At 51.4% G+C, this 16,758-nt stretch overlaps 7 protein-coding genes across 7 annotated transcripts; 4 read left to right on the forward strand and 3 right to left on the reverse strand.

Annotated features, from left to right (window-relative positions):
- Positions 1 to 55: 55 nt before the first annotated feature.
- On the reverse strand, positions 56 to 1,133 carry APUU_30124A (peroxidase family protein; the record flags this gene model as incomplete). Its single annotated transcript, XM_041701182.1, has 5 exons — positions 56 to 234; positions 318 to 589; positions 643 to 690; positions 741 to 933; positions 1,010 to 1,133. 5 exons carry the CDS (start codon positions 1,131 to 1,133, stop codon positions 56 to 58), a joined length of 816 nt encoding a protein of 271 aa, XP_041554093.1.
- A 4,637-nt stretch (positions 1,134 to 5,770) lies between these two features.
- On the reverse strand, positions 5,771 to 7,222 carry APUU_30125A (NAD(P)H-dependent oxidoreductase; the record flags this gene model as incomplete). The annotated part of the gene is made up of 2 exons (XM_041701183.1): positions 5,771 to 6,246; positions 6,307 to 7,222. The coding sequence occupies 2 exons, from the start codon at positions 7,220 to 7,222 to the stop codon at positions 5,771 to 5,773; spliced, it is 1,392 nt and encodes a 463-aa protein (XP_041554094.1).
- Positions 7,223 to 7,923: 701 nt separating this feature from the next.
- On the forward strand, positions 7,924 to 9,783 carry APUU_30126S (uncharacterized protein; the record flags this gene model as incomplete). Its single annotated transcript, XM_041701184.1, has 6 exons — positions 7,924 to 8,266; positions 8,322 to 8,382; positions 8,459 to 8,506; positions 8,563 to 8,602; positions 8,652 to 9,074; positions 9,136 to 9,783. 6 exons carry the CDS (start codon positions 7,924 to 7,926, stop codon positions 9,781 to 9,783), a joined length of 1,563 nt encoding a protein of 520 aa, XP_041554095.1.
- Positions 9,784 to 10,386: 603 nt separating this feature from the next.
- APUU_30127S (uncharacterized protein) lies at positions 10,387 to 12,718 on the forward strand (the record flags this gene model as incomplete). Its single annotated transcript, XM_041701186.1, has 3 exons — positions 10,387 to 10,525; positions 10,577 to 10,739; positions 10,792 to 12,718. The coding sequence occupies 3 exons, from the start codon at positions 10,387 to 10,389 to the stop codon at positions 12,716 to 12,718; spliced, it is 2,229 nt and encodes a 742-aa protein (XP_041554096.1).
- Positions 12,719 to 12,804: 86 nt separating this feature from the next.
- On the reverse strand, positions 12,805 to 13,215 carry APUU_30128A (uncharacterized protein; the record flags this gene model as incomplete). The annotated part of the gene is made up of 2 exons (XM_041701187.1): positions 12,805 to 13,065; positions 13,186 to 13,215. 2 exons carry the CDS (start codon positions 13,213 to 13,215, stop codon positions 12,805 to 12,807), a joined length of 291 nt encoding a protein of 96 aa, XP_041554097.1.
- Positions 13,216 to 14,807: 1,592 nt separating this feature from the next.
- On the forward strand, positions 14,808 to 15,919 carry APUU_30129S (putative peroxisomal dehydratase; the record flags this gene model as incomplete). The annotated part of the gene is made up of 5 exons (XM_041701188.1): positions 14,808 to 14,927; positions 14,972 to 15,020; positions 15,067 to 15,384; positions 15,439 to 15,532; positions 15,577 to 15,919. 5 exons carry the CDS (start codon positions 14,808 to 14,810, stop codon positions 15,917 to 15,919), a joined length of 924 nt encoding a protein of 307 aa, XP_041554098.1.
- A 244-nt stretch (positions 15,920 to 16,163) lies between these two features.
- APUU_30130S (uncharacterized protein) lies at positions 16,164 to 16,653 on the forward strand (the record flags this gene model as incomplete). Its single annotated transcript, XM_041701189.1, has 2 exons — positions 16,164 to 16,265; positions 16,324 to 16,653. 2 exons carry the CDS (start codon positions 16,164 to 16,166, stop codon positions 16,651 to 16,653), a joined length of 432 nt encoding a protein of 143 aa, XP_041554099.1.
- Positions 16,654 to 16,758: the final 105 nt, after the last annotated feature.

A 16,758-nucleotide genomic window follows, 5' to 3' on the forward strand; every position in this document is an offset into this window, starting at 1 on the left:
AGTATCAAGATCCAACTACCAGTAGCCTAGCAGAGCTTAGCAGAGCTTAGCAGGCTTAGGAAACCGAGTGAGGGTTTCTCTTCTGCTTGCCAGACCCAGAGCCATCCTTGTCGCTCGACCCCGTAACCAGGTTCAGGGCGTTGGTGATCTGCTTGACGACCTTGCCCATCTTCTCCTCCGTGATGGGTTCCTCGCGGACCTTCCAGCCGAGTGCTGTAGGGAGACGTTCGTTTTCTGCAGATAACAGTCAGTCTCACACTTTCACAATCGACCCGGCATTGAATCAAGACAAAAAAGAGAAAGAAAAAAAAACATACCAAAGAAGTACTCCACCCAGTCCCGTCTAACAGTGCCCTCCTCCATGTTACCAAAGGCAATGATCGGGAACCCGGCCTCGTTGTAGCTGGTCTCCTCGGTGGTCTGCGGGTACGTGTAGGTCGGGTTGAACGCCTTGGAGTGGATCTGGCGGGCGAGCTTGCTGTTTGCGAGCATCACGGCCGTGAGGGTGGGATCGGTCCAGTACGAGCGCGTCTGGGCGAAGACGGTTGGGTCGAAGAGGTGGTTGTTGCCGAAGTAGGCGTCGGAGCGGCTGGACATTATTATTAGTATGAGAATGACAACAGTGCGGCAGGGAATGGGTACCTGAGACTGGCGTCGTGCTCGAGGAGGTTGTGGACGTTCATTTGGTCACTGCGTAGTTAGTACACCGTACGTATAGTGTTCGGTGCTGGTATACGTACAGATCGAACTCATTGGCGTCCTTCGAGGTGTTGGAGAGGATGGCATTGCCGAAGAGACCCTTGGCGACCTGGGGGTCGAAGTTCAGAGCGTTGACGAGGGCATGGGTCCAGTCTGACTCGGAGATGCTGCGGCCATCGCGGGGGAGGTAGTTGTGGTTGGCGAGGGTGTTGAGCATAGGGCACGGGCTGCGGGCTGGCGGGCGTCAGTTCTGCGTATCCAGACACGATTGATAACGATAGGGGGGGTAACGGTAGGGCGGGGGATTTACCATCGTCCACTCCGGCGGGCTTCCAGTCGTTGGCGCCCTGTCTCTGGCCGACGTGCAGGTGCAGGCCGAGATGCGAGTTGGCGGAGGCCACACCGACGAGGCCGACAATTACGGAGAGCTTCATTGTGATCTTGAGGTGTAGATACTCCGGATGTACTGCTGCTAGGGCTCGGATAAGGTATCCCACCAAAGTCTTATATATCTGCCGGTCTGGATATTTAGAAATCACGGCTGCAATCACAGGTTCATTGTGCAGAACGCTAGGCCAATCGCATCCGGATTATTACGCACTTGCCAGATGCAGGCAAGGCTGGGGCTCCTCTCTCGAGACTATTGAAATTGAGGCCTGCCCAATTTGCGCCGATCTGGCGAGGTGGACGAGCTTATTGGGCCTGGGCAGCACGAGCGGATCGCCAGGGGAGTCGGGGACGGACGGCGCCCGCAGGAGAATTTGTCAAGAAGGACCGCACAGTTTAATTACTTTTATATCTGGCCTGTTCCTGTTCCCCAATCCCTGATCCCTGCATGGTCCAACTCCTGCATCCTGGAACACCGACCCCGCCAGTCTCGCTGCTGATTCTCACCGCTAACTCTGTGCCTGTCCCGTCGGTATGGGCGGCCCCAGTATTCCAAATCGCCTGCTGCAGGTTGCACAATTCGGCACGTTCGCGCGAATAACATTGCTCTAATGTCGCAGTCCAGTCCCAGTTCCTCTGCTAATGCAGGCCCGGCCAATGGACTTGCATCCATTTATACAAATGCCGGCAGATCGTGATTCCACCCTGCGCGGCACAGTCACCCCCTCATCGTCCCCAGCAAACACCTGGACCAAATTTGAAATGACTGAGAACTTCCTCGGTCCAACAAGATTCAAGAAGTGCGAATCAGGCGCACATCACTGTCAACAGAATCCTCATCCAGGAACAGTCCCCACTGCCACCACTTCAGTCCTGGGCCTTGACTCACGAGTCTAGTCCACACAACATACTCAAATCCAAATCCAAATCCTCGAATTCGTTTCAGCACCTCGCGAACTCTACCGGAACGGGCCATAGTGAAGAAACTCAGTAACTCACCCGTCCAGCCGCGGCGGTCCGTCTCCGTCCCTGGATCCTCTACCAAGCACAGCCAGGCCTAGCCTGTTTGTATCCCCCACCAGCGAACGGATTACTGGACAACTCAACAGGGAGTACGAAGCCAAGCCGAGGCTTATTTTCGGCTGTGACTGTTCCTGGCAGTCAGCGACAACCGCATCCCTTTGATGCCTCGAGCCCTCCCTTGTCAATTTGTCACACGTTATCCCAACGTTCACGAGGTCGTAGTCATGACTTAAAGCTCGAGTTCGCACGATACAAGGTCAGAGTATCCGATGTAATTATGACCTATAGAACTGGCAGGGATACAGCTGTTGAGCAATCAGGTTGTGCGTGGTTATGGCTCGGTTATGATTCGGTTATGATGGCGTATGCTGGGATCACCGCACTATTTCTGCACCTATCTCTGTGCCTGATTACTATTCGCAGTCTCTGCCGTTCCTAAAAACACGGTGAGTAGACTCTGCTTTTGGTAGGAGGTTAAGATTGTGGGTATGTACTACCCCAAGGAGATGACGGGTCAGGGACAAAGGCTTGGGTATTCCAGTTTGTTTTCACGCTGGTTGTCTATAGATTCCTCAAGATAGGGATACAGATCACTAGCCTCCTATTCTTGAATCACTTTTTGATCTAGGCAACTACTTTCGGCTCTCCGATGCTGCTACAGTAGAGAACCCCTGGTATAACCCCGGCTCGCTCCGTAGCCCAGAGTACATTGTACCTTAGGATGACGGGCCGTCGCTTGACATCCTCCCCTTCCTTGTTGGCATTCGGTTATTTTCCATTCACGGCCCAAAATGGCTCTCTTGTAAGCCAAACCCCTTGTCAGACATCGCTGTCGTCGAATGTTATTGGCAGAAGTGAGGATTCACTTGATCAGAGAAAGTCTTGTAATTGGGATTAACATGAGAATGGATATTGCATTAGAGGACTATCCAGACTATCTTTTAGAGGATCAAGCAATTTACATGAACATTCGACTAGATATTCAAAACGTCATGAAAGGAATTACTTCAGTCTATAATGAGCACTGGCACTGTCTTTGTCAATTCTTCAAGCCATTGGCCTGTGGCCGCGTTAATAGCGACACCCGTCCTTGTTGTTGCAAGTGATCGGCTAATTAGGGCAAGGGTCCATTCCCAGCGGAGCGCAAGATAAGAACACTCTACATATAGATAAAGTTGATAATAGCACAGCATAGCGAAATCAGTGTCCAGAAGTAATTCACTTGAGTTACTCAAGATAGATAATTAAGAGAATAATCGTGGTGTTTCTACCTGACCCCTGTAGCAATTTAGCCCCATGGCAAACGGGACCATGGTGATTTCAGTCACATGGGCTACACTTACACACAGACTGTATATACAAAAGAGATGCAGATGGAGAAAGATTCTAGAAAGATAATAGTCTCTTATATAAAACAACTGCCTGTTGAAATTAGCTGCGTGTGATGGTTACATGTAGATCATAGGCGTATACAAAGAATAGATATATATATATATATGGACAAAGGCTAGATGTGAAATCGTTGTACTAGAACATTCGAAATCAGATTACCTTATGTGATACTCACCTACCTGGCACAGTTACGCTCAATAACCAGCTTCTCCAAAGAATGAAGTTAAGTGGCCTTCTTTCTACCTCGCCACGCAATTTCCTGTCCTCCATATCCCTTTCAACATATCTGATCCTCCACTCTACTCCAAAGTAAATTTTCGAATCCACCTGACAGACACTGTCTCATGGGAAGGATGACTACCTTAGCAAGGCAAACCTTCGGCGAGTCGAATACCATCGTCTCGTTCATACTCGCTTTGAGATATCGACAAATTCGCAGCAGCGACAGAATGTTGTGAGTTCTACCACCACCGCATCAAGGATGGCCAGCTCGCAAGTGAAGTGGACAGCATGCACCGGGAATCTTGTGAGGAGATAAAGGGGAATCTCTAATAAGTAGCGGTGCCACTGCAGAAACTCGATCTTATATCCTGCTGATACGTTTTCAACAGAGGCGCATCACTTGTCCGTTAGGCATGATCGTCACCATAGAAGAAAACATCTCAAGTCCGTCTTCTCTCGCCAGGGTATAGGTCGTGTTGAGGACATCATCGCCTAAGGCTAGACTACTGTGAAAGAAATAATCCCATACCTCCAAGCTTATATCAAAGACGACCTTCGGCATGTTCTCTATTTTCCTCAACTTGGATCCCATTGGCGAGGCAAAGAAGTAACACAGGAACTTCCTAGACTCTCGGGCCGGCCTGGGAATGAAGTAGGTAGGTATTTTGTCCCACCCGATCAAGCGTCTTAAAAATAATGCCCACTGGATGCCTTTTTTTCTTTCTTTCTCCCTCGACAGCCTTGCCATAGCGGAGCTGAATATCCTTGTTGCTCTTCTCTTCCGTCCAGGTGGCCGAATATGCCTGTCTGTCCGTGACTTGGTTCTTAGACTCCCAATGCCCGACAGCAGAGGGGTTAGAGTTGTGGTGCATTGAGGAGAGATGGTAGGACTCCAGCCGTACAACGGATCGCAGCGCGATGCCCTAACGACGATTCTCTTGTTAGGACAGGAGTAGAGTAGGGAGGCTATCTTGAACCAACGCTCGTGCTTCATAATGGCCCCCCAACTACTTAATATCACCTTAGGCGTCCGGTCGAGAACCTCAAGTCAGACAGTAGACCTGAGAAAATTAAAGTCTGAAAGGAAGCGGGCCTGTGGTGGCATAGCGTTAAGCGATTCTTATCGACCTGCTGAATTCGGTAAAAGATGTGATTTGAAGCTCTGGGAGTGGATTTTAGAGGGACAAAAGGATTCAGCCGATGTTTCACTGCCCACCGATGGTCTGTTGGCCAGTGGAGCCGTACAGTAATGGAGACTCCTTCCGGGTCATGGCCAAGATGGATCTGCGTAGTTCATGAGTTAATATTGATAACTTAATATCAATAAACCTTTCATCTCCTGTGTAGACGCTTGCTGAAGGATGCGAATGCCGTGCCCTAGACCCACAACTAACCAATCTGCGCCGTGCGCAAGCAGAACCAGAAGCAGAGCAGAGGTACGTGCTGCCCAAAGTACACGAACAAAACAAGTCACGTCTCGATTCCAGAAAAACCCTAGGCCAAAATCCTAGCAAGCAGAGGATCACCCACAAGGACATCCATGTCCCCCAGTTTCATCGTAATATTTACTTCCCGGGGCACCGCCTCTGCGACCCCCTCTTTCGCCTTTTGTGCCTTCTCCCGGGCAGGCTTGGCGATACAAGGCCCCGGAACAAGAGACAATCCAGCCTGGACGTTAGTATAAAAATACTTAATCTTAAAGATTACAAGATAATATACAGAAACCCTTACTAAATCTATATAACTCTATTATCAGTACTTTGGAATCTTCTTAGCCCACGCCACTAGCGGCTGTCTCGGGCCAAATTCAGTCCAAACCTAATAATTCAAAGGCGTTTGGCCATATATTAGAAGCGTGAAGTGGTCAAATTGTGGCTCTTGGATAAATCCCGCCAAGATGCCATAGGCGGTGGACTCATATTAATTGTATCCTATTCAGAATATTAACACAGGAATAAGTTTAGAAGGCCTTATTATTCTCACATTGGTCGGCTACAGTTGCCGCTGTTTTGGGCTTACCTTTTACCCGCCTAACTATACTCTAGTTCTAATGAGTGCCGTTGACGCCATTGGCCTTGGCCTTGAACTCGTTCTTGAAGATGGCCTCCATCTCTCTTCGCACAGACACAGCCGGCGCGGTCTCGGTGTACTCGATATCTTCCCAGCTAAGAGCTTGGTCCTTCTTGACGGATCGTTTCAGCATCCATCCGTGCGCCAGGCCAATGGGCAGACCCTCAATGGCCATCGAGTCCTCCGCGGTCATAAGCTTGCCGTAGACAGTGAAGCCACCCTCGCCATCCAGCTTCTCGCCGACCTCAAGGTCGCGCTTGGCGGTGGCCACGACATCTCCGGACCAGGTCTTGGTCTGGCCAGTGGGCTCGCCACGGCCCATGATGGTCGCGATTGACACGCCGAGCTCGAGACCGATGAGGTGGTAAGGCTTGTACTGCGCAGCGTACCAACCGCTGGCGTCAGTCTTGAGACCGTATTGCTTGAAGCACTCCTTTTGGTATTCGCCGGGGGCTAATGAATAACACTGTCAGCATGTGAGTTTTGCATAATGAGAAGAAGCGATCGGCTCACCCTTGATGATCACATAGACACCCCATCGCAAGTCGTTGAACACCCAGCGGCCGTCAGTCTCCATGCATGAGACAACTTCAACAGTCCCAGACTTCTCAAGAAGACCGCCGTCGCTCTTGGGCTTCAAGGAGTTGGGAAGATCCCACACGCCGCAGGGCGGGAACATCAAACCGCCTGAAGGTGGGCTCAGGCCACAACCGTTGGCAACAGCGGCCATCTCCAGAGCAGATTTCGTGCCATCAAGGAACGAGTTAAACATCTGTGGGTTGAAGTCACCAGAATCCAATTGCTCCTTGGTGAAGCCATAGTTGTCCCACACAGTCACCGGCGTTGAGTAGTGGTACTGGGGTAGGTGCTTGGTTCCCTTGCCAGCACAGACAACATCGAACCCAGCTGTGCGTGCCCAATCGACCATTTCTGCGATCAAGGCTGGTTGGTCGCCGTATGCCATGGAGTAAATGATGCCAGCCTCTTGGGCGCGTCGCGCCAATAGGGGGCCACAGAGGACATCCGCCTCCACGTTAACCATGACAATGTGCTTTTTGTGCTCACAGCACAGAAGGGCGTGCCGAACGCCGGCTGCCGGGCTGCCAGTCACCTCGAGCACAACGTCTATCTCAGGTGTTGCAATAAGAGCCGTAGAGTCTGTCGTAATAACAGTCTTCCCAGACTTGATGCCATTGGACACAGACATGGTGCAGGTCTCATCGTACTTGTCCGTGGGGTACCCCGTGCGCTTAAGAGCGGCAAGAGCGCGGTCTTTCGAGAGATCAGCGATGCCCGCGAGATGGATTCCAGTTGTGCGGAAAGATTGTGAAATGAACATGGAGCCGAACTTTCCAGCTCCGATGATGCCGACCTGGATAGGCTTGCCAGCCCTTTCACGCTCTGCGAGCTTAGTGGAGAGACTCGTCATATTGATAATTTGTGCTCGAGGTCGGAAGATTGAAGCTTGGAGGTTGTGGTTGTATTTGGAGAGTGGAGGGTGAAGATCGACAATGCGTCCTGGGTGAAGTGGTCAATGTTCGTGATGGAGGAAGGATTGAATGTCGAGGAGAAAGCACTCTTATAGTCAACAAAGCTTTGGACTTGAGGGTGTTCGAATCACCGCGGCTCTACGCTTTTATCACATCTCTCGTGGCTCCAACCCCTCACGCACGTCTGTCTCTCCAGACCTGGAGGCGACCCCCATCAGACGACGGCTTTTGGACCGATTTCCCGAGATTTCCAGACCCGGCCGACGATTTCAGTCCAACAACCCTGGGGACAACCCCGGAGCTAGGCCCACACATACTAGTAGTAGCCCGTGAAGGACACGAGATGTTGTGTTTTCCAATTTCCCGGACGTCGCCCGACCCTGGAACAATGGAACGGGGATTGTCTGGAGAATGGGGCTGCCCCGGATAACCCCAGAAAGGATATGAGAGACGAGGAGCCAAGCACAGCACTGGCAGCCTGTTGGTCCTTGGCTGAGATACTCCGAGTGGAATATAAGATCATCACTGTCTGGCAATAGTTCCCCTGTGTAAAATATGGAAGGCAATTTTGCATTCACGTGTACTCCTCTCTCCCTCCTAGCATTTCCAAACATCTTGGCCGCCGAAGATATTCAGAAACATGACAGCCGCTCAAGAGATCGCAACGGCATCCGCCGCGGTCGACTACACCGCTATTGTTTCAGCATGGCCGCCGGAGGAAAGAGCGCGACGGGAGAAAAAGTTCCTAAGAAAAGTCGATTTTCGACTTCTACCTATCCTTGTGAGTCCCGCCGAACGAAGAAGCACCTTGGTCTGCAAGGGTCTAACAGTCCGATCGATTATCATGTATTTGTTGAACTACGTCGACAGAAACGCATTGCCCCAGGCTCGAGTTCAAGGCCTAGAGGATGATCTGGGATTGAAGGGTGTTGAATACAACGTTGTACTCAGCATAACCTTCATCGGGTACATCGTGATGCAGGGTGAGTTTTTGTTCAGACCCTACAATGATGGCGCGACTATAATCATACTTCCCAGTCCCTAGCAACATGGCTTTGAGCTACTGCCGACCGAGTCTCTATCTCTCCGGCTGTATGATGTAAGTTCCATCCACGAGACGAGTCTACGCCCGACCGGTATCCAAGGAACGATTTGGATTGTGCTGACAGAAGCAGCGCATGGGGCGTTGTTAGTGGTGCTACAGGTGCTGTTCAAGGCTTCGGGTGTGTGAAATATATCCTGGGATATATCCTGACTCGTATTCTTACATCCATGATAGCGGACTGGCGGCCACCCGGTTATTTCTTGGAGTCACCGAGGTATGCACTCCTTTACGTACATAGATGATGTCGTCCTAACATTGCCTAGGCGCCCTTCTTCGCCGGTTGCGCATTTCTGTTTAGTGGGTGGTACACCCGAAAGGAGCTGGGCCTGCGCCTGGGAATATTCTTCTGCTCGGCCATGGTGGCTGGTGCATTCGGCGGTCTCTTCGCTGCCGGCATAGCTGCGGCCTTTAAGAACAACGGCATTGCGAGCTGGCGCTGGCTCTTCATAATCGAGGGCGCGGCCACTGTCGTTTTCGCCATTATCACCGGATTTGTCATCCCCGATTGGCCAGCGACGACCAGGTGGCTGTCGGAGGAGGAGAAGGCACTTGGAATTATGCGAATTGTCGAAGATGCGGGTAGCGAAGAGGAAGATATCAGCACCAAGACAGCATTCAAGCTGGCCGCCAAAGACCACCGGGGTTGGCTGTGCATTCTTGGGCAGATGTGCTTGCAGGCCGTGGCTGTTTGTTCCCCCTTCCGTCAACTTGCAATACCTTCGAGTGCCAGTGCTAACCCCTGACCAGTCTCTCACCAACTTTCTCCCGACGCTCGTCGAGAATTTCGGATTCTCGACCATCCACACTCTGCTCCTGACCGCGCCGCCTTATATTTTCACCGCCGCGTTCTGTCTCTTCAACACATGGTATTCCGACCGAAGCAGCACACGCTCGCCGCATATAGTCTACCCCAGTTTGGTTGCAATCGCTGGCATCATCATCACCATGGCCACTACCAACATCGGGGCTCGCTACTTCGCCCTCTTCCTGATGCTTCCGGGGACGTACGGGTGCTTCCAGATCAGCAATGCGTGGATGGCCAACATCGGTGCTAGACCTCAGAAGAAGCGCGCCATTAGTCTCGCCATGAACAACTCGATCGGGAACCTTGCTCTCGTCTGGACGCCATACCTATACCCGGACAGTGATGGACCGCGTTACACGACCGCCTGGTCTGTCAACTTGGCCCTGACGGTACTGACTGTGGCGAGCACTGTGATCTTGAGTTTCATCCTGAAGAAAGATAACAAACGGTTGGAGGATAGTGCGCCCTCTTACACCAGGGAGGCGGGAGTCGCCAAAATGTCGAGCGAGCATGTTGAGAGGAATGTTGGTCATGATGAAGGGCAGTCAGTCGGCAGGGCCAACACTGGAGCCTTCAAATATCAAGTTTGATGTGCACAGCATAGGCATTACAAACAAACCATGCGTTCCAGAAAAGCCCCATAGCTAATCAAAAACACTCTACTACGTTTCACACACATCCTCATAAAATGCGTATAGCATCATGGAAAGTCCTCTCGTATCTGTGTCTTTGTGACTGAAGTCTCTCTTATTATTTTTTGGGCTTATTTGCTGGTTCGCTGGTAACTCTCGCCAGCTCGGAACTTCCTTCTTTCAAGTGGTAACCCACAGAAACTGCCTGTCTCGGCTGTGTTACAACTAGACTGTCGCCGCGGGCTTCAAACTTACTACCGATGCTAGCTAATGGACAAGCATATTTTGGAACTCTGAAACTCGACAATCAAGACCGTCATCCTGTGGCTTGGTGGATATGGGGCTACCAACGCATGCTGGCATAACCGGCGCCAAACTAAGCCTGACTCGTGCTTCAATCGCTTCGTCTCCAGACGTTCCCGCTTACCCCGCTTTCTCCGCAGACCAGCGAGTCAGACTCTGGGGGCGCAAGGGTGATTGGGGTCTCCAAAAGCAGGCCATTTCCCGATTTCCCGGGGCCCATCACGAGAGCAACACGTTCTCTTTTCACAACTACCCAAAATGGACGCGATTGAAGAGACACGGATTGAAAATGGCTCGTCGCCGGCTGCAGAAGTTGAGACAGACCTCAAACAGAAGGGCGTCATGTCCGGCGGGAAAATTATGGTTGCTGGGGGGCCGGGGCGCAAGTCCAAGGCTTGTAGGCTTCAGCGACAGGCCCTGACAATCACAACGGCTAACTGAGGTCAAGGTCTCGAGTGCAAGAAGTTGAAGATGAAATGCGAGGTGTTTCCAGGGGACCGCAAATGTCGACAATGCCTGCGGAGAAAGGCGCATTGCATCTTTCGGCCTGCATCATATGCAGTGCAGATAGATGGCGACGGAGCAGCCACTGGTATCACTGACAGATACGAGTAAGGCACACCATCAGGTATGCTGGAACTTGCGCTGACGTGCAACCTATAGGCAGAAGATGGACTCCATGACAGAGGAAATGAAGCGCATGAGAGAAAGCTTAGATGCTCTACTTGCCTTCAAGCAATCACATTCGACATCTCCGGATGGCGGCCACCCCGTCCACATTCCCCTTACCAGTACGCCGTTGAGCACGACAAGTCCGGCTGGGCTTTCAACTCGAGAGGACAATACCCAAATGGCCATGACGAGAGAGAATTCCCTCGAACCAGCTCCCAATGGCGATCACCGGGACGGGGCTGTCACTGTGGAGGAGCCGATGGGAAGCCTCTACGAAGTGACCCGGCTGAGGAATATTCGCAGTAACAAGGCTAAAACCGCAAGACCACACGCAGGCGCGCAAGGGGAGTTGAACGATTTCATCTCGCGGGGCGTGATATCCGAATACGAAGCGGAAGAGTTGTACAGAACGTGCGGACGTCGATCCCCTGCGAGGAAAAAGTCCAGTGCTGATTTGATCAGATTCCACACCTCGTTAAATCACTATCTCTGGGTCGGTCTGGAGCAAACACATCCGTCATTCAACTCGATCCGCAAATCATCAGAACTATTGACGGCAACGATCCTCGCCGTCACGGCGTTACACCTTCCAACAAGTGCCGACACATTCGACAAGTGCTATAAAGAGTTTCTGTCACTGATATCCTCGTCCATGTTCTCCCGGTACCACAGTATAGACGACGTCCGGGGTCTTTGCATCGCTGCATTTTGGCTATCAGACGTCTCGTGGAAGTTGTCTGGGCATGCGATCCGCATCGCGACAGAGCTGAATATCCACCAGTCGTTTACGAAAGCCCTAGAAGGCGATCGCGAACACTTTCTCCGGGCACGGCTGTGGTACATGCTGTACGTATGCGACCACCACTTCAGTATCGCCTACGGCCGTCCTCCGATGATCGCCGAGTCCACTCAGATTCGCGAGCACGAGCTCTTCCTCGCGTCGCCTTTTGCAGACACCCTTGATGCGCGAATTCTGTCGCAGGTTTCTCTTATGCAGATCCTGACGCGGGTATACGACCGGTTTGCGGAACGGCGTCTCCCTGATCCGCGCGCGATTCGAACAGCGACAACGAGCGTCTCGTACGACTCTTATGCTTCGATGCTCTCGGAGGAAGATTTGATGGATGTCCGGAATTTTAACCTCGAGATTGAGCAGTGGCGGATGCGGTGGTACGCGAGACAGCAGACAAGCGGGTTCATTGGGACGTTCCCGCCCAAGGGCATCATCCTCTACAGCTACTTTGCGAAATTGCAGCTCAATATCCTCGCCGTAAGGGGGGTGAGTTTGCACTCGGGCCGGCTGTCGACGGAGCGTAAGGAGCTCACGAACATAGCCATCTCAGCAGCAGCGAGCATCTTGACATTTGTACTGGAAGAGGAGGATATGCGACGAGCACTCGTTGGGACGCCACTGTATGTGCACACCATGATTGCGTTTGCGTCAGTGTTCTTGATGAAGGTCGCCACGAAGTGGAACCGCATCATGGGCTTCAACATTGAGCACAGCTACGTGAACGTGTCGCGGCTGCTGGAGAACATGGTTATACTGCTGAAGAGCTCGGTCACGTCGGATCGCCATGTGCTTCACCATATTGCGGCAGGCCTGGAGAAGATGCTGGCCAAGATGACGGCGGAGGCTGCTGCTGAAGACTACGTGAAGCCGGCGCATAGTTACAACCACGAGACCGTCGGGTATAACAAAGCTGCCGTTGACGCAGCATCTGTCCCTGGTACAGGGCTTGGTACTCCGCTTCATGGCGGTCATATCCATGGCCAAGGCTGGGAACGTCCATCACCGAGTCAGGAGTTCTATGGTGATGGCTTGACGTTTATAAACGATAGTCTGTTGTATGAAGCGTTTGGGACGGAGGCCGCTAACAACGACGTGTATAATCTTCTTACCAGCCATTTCACATGAATATAGATTACAGATGGCTTAAAGATGTGCTTGGTCTCTCGATGATACCATTGCTTAATGCTGCTGTGCGATTCGACATCGAAGCGCTAGGGTTGGGTAAGGATGAGGCCGTTGAACGCCGTGAAGACTGTGCGATAGCTGGGCGTCTTCTTTTGGTCTTCATCCTGTCCTCTCTTATCAGGGTAATAGAGGAGATTGCGGTAGTTTTGGTAGTTTGCAAGTTGGTGGGTGATGCGTGTGATTGCTAACCCTAGAGGGCTGGCTTCGGCGCAGGGGCAGATACCAATGTCACCAAGCTGCAGTCTTCTATTGACAATTTCAGGGCGCCACAAGAAACCTGGCCGGTCCTGCAAGGCAAGTTATGCGATGCGGCCAATCACAAAGAAAAGTCAGTACATCCGTCGACAGAGACGATGGGGAATGTGTGTGTGGGAGTAAACCCAGTAGGGTATTAAGGTTAGACATACGGTTATTGATAGAGTATTGGACACGGGCATTTTGCTACGACTCACAACATGCCTTCTTGCGTCGGTTTGCCTGGGGTTAGGCCACAGGTCACCCATCAGGTGCTTTGAAACCTGCTATCGAATATGACAGCTAGAATACCACAATATGAGCACGCTACAGAGTAATACGACCCTATACATTCCATTTCTATGTTTGGCAGGACCGAAAGGTGCCGACTAATTGGAAATCTCGTCAATGTACCGCGTTTGATAGATTGAGTCAGAGCTAACAGGTATGACCTTTACAAAGTATTCATATCCCTTTTTTCAGGCGAAAATAACAACTTTTCAATTTACCCTCACTGATCGGCAGATGCCCGATCCCACCTGACAACTGATTTTTACTCCTACTGTAACATGAAGAATAAAGATTTTCAACTTGGGCTTTCCAGGACTGTAGATCCTTCGCGAGATGCCAATAATCGACCTTGTAGCCCCCGAATTCGTCCAGTCCACCAGTCAAGAAGCGGGAATAGCACTCGGCGGAGGATGCTTCTTGGATCAGACGGTTGACTGCCGTATTGACTTTGTTGAAGTGTATAGGCTGAGCCCAGGATTTAATCCCATCAGTTCTCGGGGAAGAGTCGAGGAATCAGATCAGGATTATGTCTGTATATTTCAAACAGCAGGCTCGGATATAGACCCTCGACAGACATCTCCATGGCCAGAATTCAAAAAAAAGAAAAAAGAAAAAAGAAAAAAGGGAAAAGGGAAAGAATGTTCCTTACCAGTAAATACAAGGTGGAAGAACAAGAATGAGGATGACTTAATATCGCTAGTAGGCTAATTCATGGTGGTGGAAGACTATAAGTTTTACGGAGCCAGAGGCCCAACACAAAGAGACATGACGGCGTCCACTACTCCCTATAACACCAATCACTGGAAGACTTGCAAGGTGCATATTATTCAGAAGCGTGGCCCCAAACATTGACACCGCGCATGGATAAACCGGCCGCGGCCTTGGCGGTCATGACACTTACAGTTACACCTTTTTTATAACCACGGAGAGCTGCATCCCCGAGCAGCAGCAGCAGGATCCAGCTCGGTTAGAACCGATTAGTTATATCACAAACTTACTTGGTGAAGCATGCCATATAAGTATACAGGTCCTGCATGTCCTATATAATGATCAGTTGTTCCTTTATCAACTTTATACATGACACTATTGAGATTAGCTGTTCAAGTGAATGTTCTTACAAAACAAGTCTCTAACAGCCTCCCGTGTTGTATCCGGGCCATGATCTGTACTTTGCTTACTGTAACAACATGAACCTTGGGCAAATGGCAGAAAGATGCCCGCCGGTACAACATTTGCGAGGAGAGGCTCCAGAGCTACAAATGGCAGGTGAACAATCCCTTGTCTTGATGTGAAATCATAATAAAGAATACAGTATATCAATCTCCGACATCGGACGGAGATGATGAGTAATCGGCCGAACTGTCACCGGGAGCTCGGCCTAAGGTTCTCCACAGCCGAGGCCCGTCCCCGCATAACATCAACACCGACCGTTTAAGTACTCTTTCCTTTCCATCTCACTCTACCCATCTGACAATTTTCAATATACAGTTCTACTCATCTCGACATGTCTGGTCCCGGCGCCGGCCACCAATTCCCCGCCCAGGAGGTCTCCTGGCTCAAGCGCGACGCCCTGCTCTTCGCAAACAGCATCGGCGCGACCTCCAACGAGCTGCACTTTCTCTTCGTAAGCTTCACTAAATGGACACTGGAACTGTTCTGACAGACTAGGAACTGCACCCGAACTTTGCTGTCTTCCCTACCTACCCTATTATCCTGCGTACGCCGTCCGTCCTATCCAGGCGGTAATGTACTGATAGGAGCAGCATTCAAACTCACCGACCAAGAAGTAACCGACTTCTACGGCCGCTCAAAAGGCAGCCCCATCCCGGGCGTACCCAACTTTGACGCCCGGCGCGTCGTCGACGGCCAGCGCAAGCTCACCGTGCTCAAGCAGCTGCCGACCAGCAGCGCAGGCCGGAAATTCGAGCTCCGCAACAAGGTCGTCGGCGTGTACGACAAGGGCAAGGCGTCGGTTGTTGAGACGGAGCAGTCGATTGTCGATGCGCAGTCTGGAGAGGTTTACTCGATTGTAAACAGTAGTGCGTTCTATGTTGGACAAGGCGGATGGGGTGGACCAAAGGGTTTGTTTTATCATCCTGGTTTATTGTGAATTCGAGTTACTGACTGACTTGCAGGCCCCGCGACACCAAACTACCCCCCTCCCAAGGGTCGCAAGCCAGATGCCGTGACTGAGAACCAAACGACGACTGAGACTGCCCAGCTCTATCGGTATGTGCTGCAATAAATCCTCCGAGCTTTGCTAATATAGACAGGTTAAACGGCGACTACAACCCCCTCCACGCAACGCCCGAGCCCGGGAAGCAGATGGGCTTCGGCGGTGTCATCATCCACGGGCTCTACAGCTGGAACGCGACTGCGCACAGCGTGCTCGAGGCGTTCGGCGGCAGCGACCCGAAGAACTTCAAGGAGTTCCAGGCGCGGTTTGCGTCGCCGGTGAAACCGGGCGATAAGCTTACGACGGAGATGTGGCGGACTGGAGAGGTCGTTGATGGGTTTGAGGAGATCCGGTTTGCGACGAAGAACCAGAACGGACAGGTTGTGCTTAGCAATGGAAGGGCGTTGATTCGGGTGCAGAAGAAGGATGCGAAGCTTTAGATTGAGTCTGCTGTATATGCTATATTGACGCCAAACGGTGTACACATTAACTGACCATGTAGGCATTTATAAGCTTTCAACAATAACAGACTGCGTTATTACTTGCTTAAACTCGGACGTGACAATGTCAGATTTTAGTGCATGGATGCTGAACAGGCAACACCATTCAGCTCGCATAAAACATCCCCGCATCACCTCCTGAAAAACAAACCAGTATCATCAACCAGTATCCCTGTTAGAGAACATGCACTACGAAGAAATCCCCAAAACCTCCGACACGGAATCCGTCCCTCCCTACGAGGAGTTAGACCTAGACCCGCGACCACCGCAAAACCCTATCTCGGGGGTACGTACCACCCGACCGAGCAGCTAAAACATCAAAAACTAACCACATTAAAAAAAAGTACTCCTCCGTCCCCCAAAACGACACCATCCCAGACGAAGAACAACCACCGCAAGACCACCACCACGCCTACCTCAGCCAGCTCGAATGCCAGCCATCGTCCCGTCGAGGATGCCGCACCTTGAACCCCCTCCCACCACCCTCGACATTCCAACCCCACACCCACTGCGAATCATGCGATCGGTTTATAGCGCGGCAGCACAAGATGCGGTACCAGCGGTTCTGCTGCGCGATGGTGTCGCTGACGATTAGCATTGCGATGGTGTGTGGGTTGTTGTTGGGGTCTGTGATTGCGTACTCGAATAAGGATGGGCGGGAGTGGAAGCATTGATTTTGTTATTTGTTGGATACGGCGTAGGAATGGGGTATTGAGATCTATGTTGCAGATTAGTTATATGTTTCTACTATATCTTCCATTGACGACTCTTTGCCACTG

Source organism: Aspergillus puulaauensis, chromosome 3 (assembly GCF_016861865.1).
Source record: "Aspergillus puulaauensis MK2 DNA, chromosome 3, nearly complete sequence".
NCBI classification, from domain to species: domain Eukaryota; kingdom Fungi; phylum Ascomycota; class Eurotiomycetes; order Eurotiales; family Aspergillaceae; genus Aspergillus; species Aspergillus puulaauensis.